Source organism: Triturus cristatus, chromosome 6 (assembly GCF_964204655.1).
Source record: "Triturus cristatus chromosome 6, aTriCri1.1, whole genome shotgun sequence".
NCBI lineage: Eukaryota > Metazoa > Chordata > Amphibia > Caudata > Salamandridae > Triturus > Triturus cristatus.
This window is the reverse complement of record NC_140589.1, coordinates 557,823,889-557,841,512: the sequence shown is the minus strand read 5'-3', so window position 1 is coordinate 557,841,512 and position 17,624 is coordinate 557,823,889. Positions and strand designations below refer to the sequence as shown.

The window sequence follows — 17,624 nt, the reverse complement described above, 5'->3', positions numbered from 1 at the left end:
CCCATGCATTTTTCCATAGGACCTTTAGACACAGCTACAGCCCGAACGGCTGAACAGAATTACTTGAAATTTGGCAGAGAGGTAGTCCGCAGGTCAAGGAAGTGCCTTTTGTAGGTCTGGTGTAAATCTGTTCAGTAGTTTCAGAGAAAATAGCATTTAAATCAATATATATATCTGTAAGCGCGCTCCGTGCGCTTACGGTAAGCTTGCCGTACGCGTACGGTGACGTGCGCGAGCGCGATTCTGATTGGTTGTTAGATCAAAGTAAACATTCGAATCGGTCGAAACCAGGAAGTATCGGCCGCCATTTTCTGTCTCTCGCACTGAAAAACAAAGGTTGATAACATGAAAAGGGGGCAACGAAGAGAGTTGCAGACCCCCTAGCGTTCGTCAGGGGGTTCACAAAGGACCAAAAAGTATGAAAAATAAATTTAATAATATTTTTTTTAAAATCGCGGAGTGCGCTTACGGTAAGCTTACCGTACGCGTACGGTAAAAAAAAACAAAAAAAAAAACATTAACAATCACATTTAATATATAAATCTAAGGACCCCCAAGGGAGAGAAAAAACAATTGATATTTTGTAAAAAATGGCGTGGCGTGCACGGTACGAAATGCGCAAGGTGGGCACTCGGTGCGCGAAAATTAACAATAAATAGATAACTTAGCATTTAAAAAACCGTACAAATTCACTGAAAAAACCATAGGTTTCACACACGTTATAGTTAGGAATTAGCATTTAAAAAACCTTGCAAATTCACTTAAAAAACCATAGGTTTCACACAAGTTCTAGTTAGCTGTACATTTCACTCGTAAAAAACCAATGAAATTCCACGTTATAGTTAGATCAGGTAACTATAACTTGCGCGACCGCAATCCACTGCTGATGACGTCACATATTACATCACTCATGACATGGTCAGTGACATCACTCATCACATCAATGATGACATCTCAAATGACACATTGTGCATTGCGGTCGCGCAAGTTATAGTTACCTGATCTAACTATAACGTGGAATTTCATTGGTTTTTTACGAGTGAAATGTACAGCTAACGATAACTTGTGTGAAACCTATGGTTTTTTAAGTGAATTTGCAAGGTTTTTTAAATGCTAATTCCTAACTGTAACGTGTGTGAAACCTATGGTTTTTTCAGTGAATATATATTATATATATATATATATATATATATATATATATATATATATATATATATATATATATATTCAATGATCCTTGCCTTAACTCCTTCGTGGTGTCGGAAAGCAAGAGCAGACCCAGATTCGTCGATAGTGATATTTATTTAGTTCACCACCATGTCGCCATGACGCGTTTCGGTCGGAAACTCCGACCTTGCTCACACAACAGCGCATGGGCGACATGTCCCTTTAAATAGTGCAAACAATCAACAAAGTGTAAACATGGAAGAGTTACTACCATTTGATAGTAATACAATTGTACATAGTCTTGCATGTAAATACAATTCATATACGTTTTAAGGCTTGAATGCCTCTGAATATTATGTGACCATAAAAGGATAGGAATACATGCCTAATATTAGGATATCATATAACTTAAAAATACATGGAATAAATTCACATGATTAAAATAATCAGATTTTAAAGTTTTTAGTATTTCTACTAATGATAATCAATCCTGGTTGGCATAGTATTCCCTGTTTCCTGCTCCCCAACTCTTTAGTAAGGGCAGGTGGGGATATCTCAGTATAAATACAACCTGACCCCATTACATATTCCTGATACAATCATCTCAAATTGCGTTGGTCAACCATGTTAAAATTATGTATATAAAGTGTCTAAGTGCATAAAAAGAGAAATGTCCCCATAATCCTATTGATTCTAAAAATGAGATCCCAATTTGAACTATATTTTATTTTGTTTCGATTTTTTTAGTATATATTTATGTGCAAATGTGCAAAAAATATGTGCAAAAAGGTGCTTGTGTGCAAAAGAGTGCGGATAATACAAATATTAATATATATGTATGTAGGTTATTATGTGGCATAAGTGCCTAAACACGAGGATAGGATGACAAAACCATCGTGCAGTTGAATTACACAGAAACGGAATAAATGGAAATAATGTAAATCCATAGGTAATCACTGAACAAAGTAATAGGTTGATTCCCACATAATGAATTATAAAACCTTATTATAAAATCATTTCAACCTAAACAATTGTCAATAAATTAACTAAAATTACTCCTAAAATTTGTTCCTAAAATATGCGTATAAATATTCTAACCATGATATGACATAAACTCAACAGAATAGCATTAAAAAAAAAATATACTATTAAAATTTCAATTGATAAACTAGGTGGAGAATAACATTATGACACAATGTAAAATATACTGCTTAGTTAGGTGAGTGGTATATCTCATAAATATGTATGTAAGTCCTCACACACATTTAAACCCCCAGGGTGCTTAGTATCCATTTCCAATATAAACCTGGTCTCAAGACGCCGAAGGTTTCTTTCTCTGTTGCCTCCCCTCTTGGTGAAGGGCACTGCATCCAACACATGATATTTAAAGTGCTTAAGGTTACTTTGATGTTGTTCCTTAAAGTGCCTAGCAACAGGATAGCTGGGATCTTTATTAGTTATGGCTCGCATGTGTTGCAGAATTCTTTTATGTACTGGCAGCTTGGTGCTGCCTATATAAGTTAGATTGCAACTACATGTGAGTGCGTAGACAGCAAATTCGGTTTTGCAGGACAAGTACTTCAATATAGGGTGTTTTTTGGAGCTAAAAGCCGTTTGATAGGTTTTTGTGTTGCCTCCATATTGGCATGCTTTACATTGGGTACATTTGTAAAAACCTGTTCTAGGGGCTAGCCAAGTATTGAGTTCAGCTAGCTCAGGGTTATTCTTTACCAGTGTATTACCCTTAGACATCGTTTTTCTAAATGTAATAGAAGGTTTCTTGGGTAAGGCTCCCCCTATAACAGGGTCCCCCCTGAGTATTGGCCAATTGCGTCTAATTATAGCTCTAATTTGTCCTTCTTGCCTACTATATCCCAGAATGAGCCTAATAGGTTCCCTCTGTTTGTCTTTCACCCCATTATTGGTCTGAGATTTATATTGGAGCAGGTCTTGCCTCGCTTTTGCTCTAGATTTAAAAATTGCCGCTTCTACTACATGGTTCTTATATCCCCGTTGCAAGAATCTGTTTCTACATTCTTCCTGTTTTTCTTTCATATCATTCTCTGCACTGCAAATTCTTTTAATTCTTAACATTTCCCCATAGGGGATACTGTTAATCAAGTGGGGGGGGGTGGGCACTTGACGCGTGCAATATCGAGTTGACCGCTGTCGGTTTTCTGAATAAAGTCGTGGCAAGGCCCGTGGGGGTAATGTAGATTTTTGTGTCTAAAAATGTTATAGTCTCTCTACTAATATCACAAGTGAATTTAAGGTTGAGGTCATTGGTGTTAATTTTAGCAACAAAATCCTGTGCATCCTGCATGGACCCTTTCCATACAACAAACAAATCATCAATAAAACGCAACCATGCAATTATGTTGGTTCCAAATGTCTGGGCATATTGTCTCATGAGGACCAGCTCCTCCCACCATCCCATAAAGAGACAGGCATAGCTGGGGGAGAAGCTGGCCCCCATGGCTACACCTTGCACCTGTTGGTAAATTTGGCTGTTATACAAAAACAAATTGTTGTCTAAACAGAATGTTAAAAGATCTAATAACATCTGGTTATGTTTTGCGAATTTCATAGGTCGATTAGCCCAAAAATACTCAACCGCCCTGACTCCATCATGGTTGCGTATACAAGTGTAAAGGGCTGTGACGTCCAATGCAATAAGGCAATAGTCCTCTTGCCACCTGATCTCTTCAATTTTGCGTATAAAGTCACTTGTATCTTGTACATAGGATTTGAGAGCTTTCACATGTTGCTGCAGGAAAGAGTCAATGTAAATAGACATGTTCTCCAATGGACCATCGCATGCCGAAATGATAGGCCTACCAGGTGGCTTACTGATAGACTTGTGGACCTTTGGAACGAAATACAGCAAAGGGATAGTTGGGTTTTCTTTTTTCAGAAATTTAAACTCTTGCAAATTGAGGAGGCCTGCACTTTTCCAGGCCAATAGTTTCCCAAAGAAATTATGTTGTGCCTGTTTGAATTTGTCCATAGTGCTTTTTCGATAGCAATTTGTGTCATTGAGATGTTTAGCTGCCTCCTCTGCATAGTCTTTAAGTGTCCATAGGACCACATTGCCCCCTTTGTCCGCATTTCTGATTACCACCTGTTTGTTTTTCCTAATTTTGTCCATTAGTTGGTGGTATTTGCGTTCCTCATTGTTGGTAGGTGCAAAATTCTTGCTGGCGGTTATGTAAAGTTGTTTAATTTCCGCCACCACTTGCTCGTTGAACAGATCAATTGCATCACGAGGTAAGATAGGTGTAAATTTAGATTTTTCTTTGAACATAGTTATTGGTTTGGTGCAGATTTCAAATCCAGGTGAGAGCAAATCCTGAGTTGCCAATTCCAAATCACATTCCCCAAAGTCATCACCTTCCCGGTTAAGATTGATCAGATCCTTTAAAGGTCCAATATCAGCAACACTTAAGTTATCCATTTCCGTTGTGACAGGTTGGTCATGATATATATATAATCTACTGGCGGTCGCCAGTAGATAGTTATAGTTACAACCTAGTTTCCATAGGAAATCTCAAAATTCTATTTTGAATAACTTTGGCGCCGGTTGACGAATCCTCGCGAAATTTTCAAAACTAATGGGGCGCTCCGTTCAGCCCCTACCCTGAAAGTCTCGGGGTGATTCGTCAAGTGGGGGCCGAGAAAAAGGGGGGGTCCCAAAACGCGTTTTCCCCATGCATTTTTCCATAGGACCTTTAGTCGCAGCTACAGCCCGAACGGCTGAACAGAATTACGTGAAATTTGGCAGAGAGGTAGCCGTAAGGTCAAGGAAGTGCCTTTTGCAGGTCTGGTGTAAATCTGTTCAGTATTTCCTGAGAAAATAGCATTTAAAAGCATATCAATATCTATACGCGCGCACCGTGCGCGCACCCTGCCGTGCGCGAGCGCAATTCTGATTGGTTGTTAGATGTCGGTAAACATTCGAATCGGTCGAAACCAGGATGTGTTGGCCGCCATTTTGTCTCTGTCTGAGGGGGTGAAAAAAAAAAGGTGGAGAACGTGAAAAGTGGGCAGAGTGGACAGTTCCTGACCCCCTAGCCTTGGTCAGGGGGTCACAGAAGGACCCCCAAGGGAGAAAAAAACATATATATATTTTTTTTAAATCGCGAGGTGCGCGCACCGCGCGCGCACGGCACGCACTGCGAACCGTGGGTGCTCGGTGCACGAAGCGCACCGAGTGCCCACAGCGCGTGCATGGAGTGAGAAGCGCACCTTGAAAAACCTGGAAAAAAAATATAATAATAAATACATAACTTAGCATTTAAAAAAAACGTACAAATTAACTTAAAAAACCATAGGTTTCACACATGTTATAGTTAGCTGGACATTTCACTCGTAAAAAACCAATGAAATTCCCCCGTTATAGTTAGTGCAGGCAACTATAACTCACGCGACCGCAATCCTCTGCTGATGACGTCAGATATTACATCACTGATGACATATGTGTCTTTATGAAAAATAAATATTTGTAATATATGTATAGCTAAAGATTAATGGAAGAAGACATGGGTAAATAAGTGTCTAAATACAGTGATGTAATATCTGACGTCATCAGCAGAGGATTGCGGTCGCGTGAGTTATAGTTGCCTGCACTAACTATAACGGGGGAATTTCAATGGTTTTTCACGAGTGAAATGTCCAGCTAACTATAACATGTGTGAAACCTATGGTTTTTTCAGTGAATATATATATATATATATATAATACAAACTCCAAAGAAATGGAATGTCGACGCCGTGTCGTTTGGAAAAATAGTTTTTATGTCAGCTGTTAAGAGTCGGACGCGTTTCGCCTGCCCAGCAGGCTTGCTCACCAACAACTCAAATAAAGTTTTTTGCCTCCATTTAAACTCGTGAATCAGTTCCGTGTCACATGGTAAACTACAACCATAAACAGTGAAGACATACTCGTAGTTTTTTACATACATTAGGATCTTTTGCGTTTTTCTCTAATGTTGTTAACTTTATAGCTCATACATATCATGATAGCATAACGGATGGCATATTTTATTTTATCCAACACTGTTCAATATTAAAATAATATATATCTCCAGTGATATACATCCACGAAGTTACTCCTTCTGAAGTTCGAGCCCCCGTTGGAGGGGTGGCGCGGACCGGCGGAGACAACCGGCAATACTATCGACAAAAATGGAGTCCCAAACTCGCTCTCGGAGTAAAAAAAATAATCACCAGGGAAAAGGACGGTCACTTAGACACAGGTAGGTTTATTCACGTCATAAACCTGCTGCAACGCGTTTCACCCGCGAACGGGCTTGTTCACACAGCGTGCTCAACACAAATGCCACATTACATACTATTTCGTAAAGATTCAGTTGTCATGAAAAGAGGACTTCGTGATCCTCACTCATCAATACAAGTATCAACAAAAGTACGTTACACACAGCGCCATGTTGTACTATGTTTGTACTGCTGGTAAGTATGGATATATCAACATTGAATACATTATAGTACTAGCATATCGTAACTTACACAGAGGAAACGGGCATCCTTAATGGTAATAAACTTACGTAACTTGGTAAATGTAATCCGCCTCAAATTTATATTCTTGTATGTCTAGTGTGGAATCCGATAAACAAAAGCTGTTAAATTCGTTGTCGAATATACCGTGTTACTCATATAGCTGTGTGTCAGTTTCCTCTACGCTATGTGTCTTCTTTATAGCGGGATTTCTAGGGCCGTGTAAAAACCATTACGGTACTAGGGAGCCGTTTTTTTGACATGGTTTCTTTCGTTTTGTACAAATGAAACTTTATGCCGCCTCGTGGAAATTTACATCACGTCATGTTCGCCTAATAGTGGCCAAAGACTGCCTATAACTAAACCTGGTTACCACCGCCTGTGCAAGCATTTCCCTAGGACGTGTAAAGTGTAAAAAAACACCCTTGTAAATAGGGGGGCCGTCCAATCATATAGACATGTGTGCCGATGCACGTGTAACATATAGACACTGAGAAATGCAAGTCTGCAGCTCTGGAAGTAACACCACATCCTCTCGCCAAGGTGCAACATTTAATCAAGTGGTCAACTGGATAAAAAAACATAAAGATTACAAATAATTTAAAAGTTCTGTGTCCCTATTGAAAACTCAGAAAATATGTCCTTATTTTAGTCTTTTAGAGCACTAACCATAATTTTGATGCCAATAAGACCCTCTCATATATGTAATTTCTAAAGGAAATGCTCTAGGTATTACAGTTTTGATTACAGCAAGATGACGTCAGGCGTTCCACACCTTTGTAATAAATATAGAATGTTAGCAATCTAGTTGTTCATTAGGATACTGTTGAGAGGCAGAGGCCAGGGGCACGGACTCTGAAAATTGAAGGCAGGTAGGAGGGTGCAAAGGCAACAATTTAACCACACTGAGCAGGCAGGAAGGGCCGTGGTAGCACAACAGACTATGGAGGGCAGTGGAAAGGGGGGCAGGGGCAACAAACCAACAATACAGGACTTGCAAGAGAGGCTGTGGCAATGTAATAGAGCATTGTGGGCAGAAGGAAGAGGCAATGGTAGTACAACCATACATGCCAACAGACCCGATTCAGCCAGGAAACGTCCAATGTTTTTAAGCTCAAATGGGCTTTATTTGATCTGTCTCCTGTCTACAATCTCCTCTTTTTCAATGTAACTCAAAGGGGAAAATCAATACCCCAGTTTTTTTTCAAAATCTTCCTCTTACCAAGTTCAAAATGTTCGCAAGTATGGTACATTGGATCATGGAAGGAAATGGGGTAGGGACATGGACTTGGATAACAGAGGACAGGAGGTTACATGGAGAGGTGCACCAAACTGACCCTGCAGGGCAGGCATCAGGGTTTGCAGCAGCACAATACACCACACAGGGTATGCGGGACGGGAGTGCAGCACAACAATCCATAGAAAGCAATAGGGATGGGACAGAACCATGCACATGGACAACAGAGAACAGAGGGGCAAGAGGCAATGGTAGCTAGCTGACCATAATGGACAGACAGGAGAGAAAGCTGCAGCATAACAGACCATAAAGGGCAGGAGGGATGGATCAGGGGCATTACAATGGAACAGACAAGCCAGGAGGGAGGGAGTAGGGGTCTGCACATGTAAGCTGGGGGCAAGGGGGCAGGGCAGGAGCAGCAAGATAGCCATGGAGGTCAGGCAGGATGGGCACTAGAAGCAAGACACACCATGAAGAGCAACAGTGAGACTGTGATGGCATACACACAGACCATGGAGGGAAGGTGGGAGGGGGTCAGGGGCAGCTAACTGACCACACAGGGAAGGTGGGAGGGGCCATGGCAGCACAGAAGACCATGCATGGCAAGTGGGAGGGTTAGTGGCAGCACAATGGCTATGATGGGCAAGAAGGAGGGTGCAGGGGCATGCACAAAGGACGATGGAGGATAGAAGGGAGGGTCAGGACCTGTGCACAGACAAAGTTCAGGGGAAGGGGCCTCACAACAGACTGCACAGGGCAGGCAGGAGGAGCAGTTGCAGCACAACAGACCAGGGAGGGCAGAAGGGTGTGGCAGTACAATGGACCATGTGGACAGGAGGAAGAGGATAGGGGCATGGCATGTGGACAGGCAGGGTGGAGGTGGCAGGGACAGGTTACAGTCATCTGACAATGCTAGGCAGGTGGGAGGGGAGTGGCAGCTCAACAGAACACTCAGAGTAGATAGGAGTGGCAGGTCCATGGAACATGGTGGGCAAAAAGGATGGCGCAGGGGCATGCACAAAGACATCGGAGGGCAGGGGGAAGGAGAATAGGGGCAGCAAGCTAAGCACAGAGTTTAAGCAGGAGGTCAATGATGGGACATAGAATTGGGCAATGGAGGGCAGGAGGAGTGGACTGGTACATCATACTAAATTGAGGGCAGTGGCAGCATATCAGACCATGCATGGCAGGCGGGAGGAGGCTAGTCCATGGATTCACACAACAGAGGATAGGGAGGAGGGGGATGGGGCAGCAAGCTAACTGTTCAGAGAAGGCGGGTATTAGGAACTTCATTGTTTTTAAAACGTGTGTCTGAGCGAACTACTTAAAATATGAACAAGTATGCAGCATAATCTCACTTTTATTCAGGAAGAAGAGGACGTTTGTGACTGTGACTCCGGGCTCACTTGGCAGAAACACCCCCTGACCCTCCACCCCCTATTGCAAAATGTAATGCCCGTGAAAAGGTTAGGTGAACGCAGTGTTATATAGAACATAGTCCTGAGAGCACGATTGAAAATGAAAACTAGATATAGTGTATGGTATAAACTATGCACCAAAAAGTGTGATATAAGATGAACCGGGCGTGAAATATAATATGCAATACATTTTGCGCAATGACCGATTCATTGGAGAGCGCGAGATAGCACAGGCACTAGCGCGTGCTATGCGATATGCGCCTTGGAGTGTAATATGCACAGGACAGTGTTGTGTAACCTAACTAGTCTCTAAAGTTGTAATATAAAATATGTGCTGGGGAGTGTAACGTTGCATATGCACTGTGACAAAGATATGGATCCCAGATTGTAATATGTATGGCATAGCACTGTGCGTTATAACATAGGCATCGAGGAAGGCACGTTAGATGGGGCAATATAACCCGTGCGAAGACAAGTGTGGCATGACATATTCACGGGGTGGTGTTCCAGTGCACATGGGCTAGAGAGTGTCATAGCATATGCACTAGCTAGTGGAATACAACACAGAGGTGTGTGGCACTCACCAGGCTATGGTGGGTGTAACACAGCATTGGGCTCTGCCAGGAGCGCGCTGTGACTCTCAACTGATGTTCGTCCCCTTTCCAGAGAGTAAAATAAAAAGTATTACACATCCGGCAGTGGATGTGTGTTTTATTAATCGTGAGGGGGGTTTCTTGCATAGTTTTGGTCGAATTTTTGTCGAATCCCCTTTGAATGGCTTGGTGTGCATGTGTATTAAATGTGCCCGTCAATAGCTACCCATGTTTGTATAAATAAACGACAAGGGTGTCTACCGGGATTAGGCACGGTAGGGCATCAGACATGTCAGAGCTTCACTAGTGGTGTATATACATTCCACGTGGATTCATTGTATGCATAGTCGCCTTTTAATGAATATCACGCAAATCGTCATGGTGATAGGTACGTACGGTTTGTCCAGCATGTCCTAGGTGTGTCTATAAATATATATTTTTTAAAAATAATAAAAAACAGTGGCCTGCCCTGGGGATTGGGGTCAAAAAAATATAATTAGGAGACAGGCCCTGGGGGATGGGGTCATCAGGGCCAATAAATTAGAATAAGAAGGGGAACCACGCAGCCCCCCTTCTTAAAAAATTAAAATAAATAAAGGACTGGCATCGTGCCGGAGGCGACGCCCCCTCCTTGCAGCACTCTGCAAACGCGCCCCCTGGCGAGTTGTAAGTTGGGGAATTAATTCCTCTTCAATACTGAGGGTCCCTGAGGGCCAACTAGCCCAACAGGCATCTCCATTATGCGCCAGGGAGCTGCGCTGCAGACAGGTGTTCTGAGGCCAAGCCCCTTTTTACACCTCTCTGCAACGCAGCTCTGTGGCGCTTACTGGAGGTACCTAGTGGTCTAGTTTGACCCTAGGGACCCTTAGGATTCAAGGGGACTGAATCACTCAACTTAGAACAGCCACAGGGCGCGTTTACACAGTGGTGAAGGGAGGGGACGCGTCCTGAGGTGACGTGTGCAAACACGCACTATGGCACGTTTTAAATTGGGGATATAATTTCCCTTCAATACTGAGGGCTCCTGGGGGCTAACTAGCCCACCAAGTACTTCCAGTAAGCGCCACTGAGCTGCATTGCAGAGAGGTGGTCCAGGCCGTGCCACTTTTTACACCTCTCTGCAACGCAGCTCTGTGGCACTTACTGGAGGTACCTAGTGGGCTAGTTGGACCCTAGGGACTCTCAGGATTCAAATGAACTTAATCTCCCAACTAAAAACGGACACAGGGCGTGTTTACACAGTGGTGAAGGGAGGGGACGGGGCCTGAGTTAACGTGTGCAAATACGCCCTGTGGCCTGTTTTAAGAGGTAGTTTTAATCCCCTGCCCTATTATATACTAGGGGCTTACAGAGGAGGTCATGCTAATCACAGGGGGACCCCAACGCATAATGTTCCCTAGTGTATGTAGTTGTTTTCACTGTATTCTAAGTGTCTTTTAACATAGCACTGGCTCTAGGACTGGTTAGTCAGACTCAGTTACCACCAGTATCCGTCTGAAAAAGTTGAGGGTACAGGATGATTTTGCAACAAGGCTTCTTTCTGCTCTTCTTTTTGTTCTTTCTGCACGTTATCCTTCTTCCTGTACTTTTCTTCGTCTTTGAGGACTTCTGTTGCTTCTTTCTGCACTTCTTTTTTTTTCTTTCTCTGCATTTTTTCTTCTTTCTTCACATGTCCTATCTCTGGAGGCATAGTTAGAAATTAGCATTTAAAAAACCTTTGAAATTCACAGAAAAAACCATAAGTTTCAGGCACGTTATAGTTAGGAATTAGCATTTAAAAAACCTCAGAAATTCACTGAAAAAACCATAGGTTTCAGGGGTGTTATAGTTAGCTGGACTTTTCACTTGTACAAAACCATTGAAATTCCCCCGTTATAGTTAGTTCAGCTAACTATAACTCGCGCGCCCGCAATGCACTGCTGATGACGTCACATATTACATCACTCATGACATGGTCAGTGACATCACTCATGACATCACGGATGACATCTCAAATGACATCACTGATGACATCATCCTTGTGATAGAGTGGCAGACCTCCTCTCATCCTAATATAGCCTTTGATACACACATTCAAAAATAGAGACTACAATTTTCAAAACAATGGACATACCAATACCAGTTACAACAACCTCTTCAGTAATTCTAAGATCCACATACACATCCACTCATTCACCAACAGTCCTATACAGTCACTTATACATGTACTCACTCATCATATGTACTCATACACCTATACATCCTGTTACACAATGCCACTCATCCATAGAGTTACTCACACACATAGTCACTCATGCTAATAAAGAATCAAACATACATTTACTTGCATATACAGTTATACACACACCACCACACTTACTTCTACGGAAACTTACACATACTTAGTCTTTTAAACAATCACTTATAGAAACACATACTTATTCATACAGGAACTCTTTCAATCTCTCACTCTCACATATACTCACGTATATACACCAATAGTCACATATACTAGTTTAAAACCTATGTAGTTACTCATAAAGACACTATTGAGACAGTCATTCACTCACTAACACACCCATACACACACTCATCCACCCATACTGTCCTGCACACATGCTGTCTTCAACACATACAGTGAGTCACTCATTCATGCAACCATGCACTACGTAATACCCCCCCACCGAACCATGCAGACACTCAGACTGATACTCAAAAAAACAACTAAAAACCTATATAGACACCCATGTAGCTACTCACCAACCCATGCAGCCACTTATACACAAAGTGAGAGACTGATACAGATATTTACATATTTAAACATTACTCACTAAGCCATGTATTCACTATGATACACTTAATCAGTCAGTTACACAATCAATTTTTCAAAAACAAATCATCCATTTAGACACTTGTATACCCATTTATTCTTCCATCGACTTTGAGATATACATATATAAAACATATTTAATTTTCAGAAAAACACACATTCACTGGATGATGTCATCAGTGATGTCATCAGTGATGTCATTTGAGATGTCATCAGTGATGTCATGAGTGATGTCACTGACCATGTCATGAGTGATGTAATATGTGACGTCATCAGCAGTGCATTGCGGGCGCGCGAGTTATAGTTAGCTGAACTAACTATAACGGGGGAATTTCAATGGTTTTGTACAAGTGAAAAGTCCAGCTAACTATAACACCCCTGAAACCTATGGTTTTTTCAGTGAATATATATATATATATATATATATATATATATATATATATATATTTTGTTAATGCTCGGGGTCCCTGCACATGGGCGGGACTATTCAGTGCATATGACTTTTCTGAGTATACCCCTGGAAGAGAACTAGGATTACAGGTAAGTAACCTATCCATCTCTACTCTGCCCAAACCTGGTCAGAAAGTCTTCAAGTCCTACGGGACTGGGGGGGAAGGGGGAGGTGGGGTAGCTGGTACTGCTTGATGCCAAAGTTTCTGGCTCCCACACACTGTCCAATCGTCTTTGTCAGTGTCGGAGATGCAGAGATACTTTGGCAAATTCAGGAGACTTAAAAAGGCTGACCACTGATTTATTCGTTAGAAAAAAAGTTCATCCTTTATTTCACCATGTTCTGAAATGAAAACGCAACCCATAAGCCACAATAGGAGGTGACGCACGTTGGAAAAGCTTACACTCATTAGTAATACAAAAGTATAGAAAATGTGATTTAGCTTACTAAATACCTTTCAGTGAAATAAGCACATAGCAAGCTTTCATACTCATTGGATGATGTCACCAGTGATGTCAGTCATTTGGGATGTCATGACTGACGTCCTCAATTATTTAATTTGACATGTCATGATTGATGTAATATGTGGGGTTCCTCTCAGTGTATGGAATTTAGAGGTCATAGTTAACTCACCAAACTATATTTGGCAAATTTCAGTGGCTTTTCAGGTTTAAAACAGAATACAATGACTGACATTTTTACCTTACTATAACCTCCCTTTAATCTGTGTATTTTGTTTTGTGAATCTGTAAGCTTTTTTTTAATGCAAGTGAATCACTTTTTTCTATACCGAACTATATATAGCGTCACTTTAACCTTTGTTTTTTTTCAGTGAATTTCTAATTATTTTTTTTTTTAGATATAGATTTTATTACTGGTAATCAGTCCACCACTGTCTCCTTCCTGAGAATCAAGTACCCAATTTATTACACACACTACGAACTACTAGGGATTCAATTACAAAGATTCATCCGGTATATGGATATGCCGTTGGTGACACTTTCATTTCAGAATACAGGGAGAGCCGAACCCCGTAATCACAATACCACCCATCTATACCAGATTAAACATCACTATATAAGGGGGTCATTTTAAATCTGGCGTGTGCGGAGTACAGACTGAAGCCAGGTGAGCTCTATTATCCTTCCCCTTGCCAGTGCAGAGTCAGGCGTAAAATGGCAAAATGCCATCACTTAACATGACGGGAACTGCAACTATCTATTTTGGATGCAAGTGCTTGTTCCAAAGTGAAACCCACATCACTAACCAAGCCAAACAATTAATGGGTCTAACCCGTCCCACCAGTGATTGCCTATTATCCTGTGCATTTGAAATACTCCATCACAGCAGAGGTTGAAAATGGGCTGATCCAAAGCCCAACGTTTAGTATTTTTTAAAAAATGATTGTGTGATTTTTGTTTTACTGAATGCTGCATTTGGGTAAAGCTCTCACCATGCCTGACCTACCGCACATTAAAGGGAACCGTGACATGATCCCTCTGCACATGAAAAAAATACCAGGTCCATCAGAATGATAAAATGACGATCAGGACAAGACGTGGCGTTTGTACCAAGAATGGCAGTGAAATTAGTTCTGTATATGTAGTATGGATTGCTTGAGACACAACTAGTTGTAACTTAAATATGATGCCTACATAGGATATTGACACTTCTAGATGTTGGTAAAATAAGTATTGCTTGAAATAATGTTTTGTATCAGTTTTTGTTGCATCCTAGATTGGTCATCTTTGATTGTTTTTGCTTATCCACCTTTTCATGAAGAAGCGCAAATAACCTAAAAGTCATAGTCTGGATTCTGTACTCCATGGACGGATTTGGTTTGATTTTTACTTTTTGTAAAACTCTTTATTTTTTGTCCAGCAAATCTACAGCATGTCTTCGTAAATAATAGATTATAGGCTATACATATTAGTTACCATACAACCATCAACAATTTTTATATTTGTTTCTAGGGTTCTGATGATTGCCTGGTTAAAATTTGGTCAACTGATGATGGACGGTTACTGGCCACTTTAAGAGGTCATGCTGCTGAGATTTCGGATATGGCAGTGAATTACGAGAACACAATGATTGCTGCAGGGAGTTGTGACAAAATGATAAGAGTGTGGTGCCTGCGAACATGTGCTCCTCTTGCTGTCCTCCAAGGCCACAGTGCATCCATCACATCACTACAGGTGATCATTGCATTTATTCAGTTGTCTGTACCCAATGTTTCAAAGGGTTTCAATGACTTTTACATGTCACTAAACCACAGACTTGTTTTTTTTACTTTTCTCTTAAAGGTAGCAATCCTCCTTCATTTATTTTCTTACACTTTATGTACTCTTTTATTTTTAATAAAATATTGTGTTCGAGGCATATGAGCTGTGGATCATATGCTGCGCATAGGTTTCCATCTAGTGTTGGGTCCAGTTGTTTGCACTTTGTTTTTCTTCGAAGAAGGCTTTCCAGTCACGAGGTAGGTGACTCCTGCATGGGCAGCGACTCGGTTGTAAATTGTTGCGCACCATTCTTCAGGCCCCCTTCGACGCGCAATTCACTACACTCAACGGTATTGTTTATCGATCGCGTTTCCCATTCTCCGCGTATCGTTTACACTCGAAACCCTTAGATCTGAACATTCGTTGAAGGACGTTGGGCCTACCCGCACCGGGGTCGGTAGCAGTTGATGGAATGGCCTCCATTCAAGTTCTGTCCAGGGTGTCGCACTAATTTTCTACGCACAGACTTGCACAAAGTGTGCAACCTTTGCCTATCCCCGGAACACGACAAGGACTGCGACGCGCATCGGTCGTGTTTTTTTTTTTTATTATTTTTTTATTTGCCAGTACAGAAAGAAAAGAGAAGATTACAATAAACATTAGAAAATGGAACCTCTCCCCCCACCCCACAAAAAAGAAAGAACTTGCATATGGTTATGAGAAAAGAAAAGACACAGTAAACAGGAAAAGGAAAAGAAACAAAAACGAAAGAAGGAGAAGCGCATACATTATCCTGACTGTGCAAGCCATAGGCTCATTTTTTCCCAAAGTTCTAATCCCTTCTTCCGTCCCCTTCTTCCCTTCTTTGCATATATGGCGATTTCTAAATATGTGGCAATGAAACGGGCTAGCCAGTGTGAGAACGATGGAGGCTCCGGATCTAGCTAGGAGGAAGCCACACAGAGCCTCCAGACAGTCATGGCAATGAAAATTAAACCATCTCTTTTCAGCTGGGAGGTCTGCGTTCCTAGCAAAATAATGGTAGGATTCAATATTATGGGCTGAGTTGTAACTTCCTTTAAGAATTCCTGTATTCTGTTTAAAGTAATGGAGAGTTTTAAGCATGTAGCGAAAATATGGATAGAGTTGACCCCGCATTCCGCACATCTCGTACAAAGGGTGCCTTGGCCAGACCCCCACTTAGCAATCTTACTAGGGGTAAGATATAGAAAAAAAATAGTTTTAAAATGTTGCGCCTGTAGTTTGGCTGAAATTAGAATGTTCTGTGAGAGGGAAAGTGAGTTAAAAAAAGTAGTATTAGAAGTGTCAGTTTTGCTGGACCATTTATCGGCTATGTTCTGTAGGTCGTCGGGGGGGGTCTGTCTATTTATAATGTTGTATAATAAGCCAATTCGTGGCGCAACTGGCTTGCGTAAGATGTTAAGCATGTCGGTTTCCCTGAAGCCAGAGGGCCCCCCTGCCTTCCTAGACAAAAAGTCAGATATACAGTAGTATTTAAAAGCATCTTCATTTTTGAGTTTAAACTTAACCAGTAGCTCCGAAAAAGGGACCAGCCCTTCACAGGTAACAAGGTCTCCTAATTTCAGTATGCCGGCCTTGTGCCAGTCTAAAAGGTAAGCCCTACCGAATATAGCAGGTAAGCTGCCATTATTCAGCGTGGGAGTGTAGAAGTTAAATCTACCCAACCCAAGAATTTAACGGATGCTGCGAAAGGTTTTAAAAGAGTTTAGTAGTGTCTTAAACCTCACCCTTTTGTAGTATCCGTAGGTGGTCTCCCGAAGTAGGCAGCCCCAGGACTGTTCACCCAGCAGTAGCTGAAAAGCCGTGGGGAGCCCTATGGTCTGGAGGGGTGGAGCCGGTTTTAGCAGTTCTGTGCTATATTGTAGAACCGAAGCCCAGTAGTAGAGTGTAATATTGGGAAAGGACCAGCCCCCTCGCTCCTTTGGTAGACACAGCTGCCTTAGTGCCCTCCTGGGTTGGGAGTAAGACCAGATGAACTGTGTGAAAATTTGTTGAAATTTTAACAAATTGGATTTACTGAACTCCAAGGGTATTGTGCGGAAGAAATACAAGAGTTTGGGAAAGTATGTCATTTTTATGACATTGCATCTGCCTACAAGGGTTAAATTTAAATGTAAGTTATTAATTTGTTTCAGGGCCTTTTTTGTGTGTAGTGCCAGAGGGGCTAGGTTG

General features: G+C 41.6%; 1 protein-coding gene across 4 annotated transcripts in view; it reads left to right on the top strand.

The window, feature by feature from the left end:
* PHIP (PHIP subunit of CUL4-Ring ligase complex) overlaps window positions 1–17,624 on the top strand; it is a 1,862,070-nt gene that overhangs the window by 247,854 nt on the left and 1,596,592 nt on the right. For all 4 annotated transcript variants that reach the window (XM_085610989.1, XM_085610988.1, XM_085610991.1 and 1 more), the window contains exon 8: window positions 15,162–15,383. In XM_085610989.1, coding sequence (XP_085467115.1) covers window positions 15,162–15,383 — 222 coding nt within the window. The remainder of the gene's footprint in view (window positions 1–15,161; window positions 15,384–17,624) is intronic.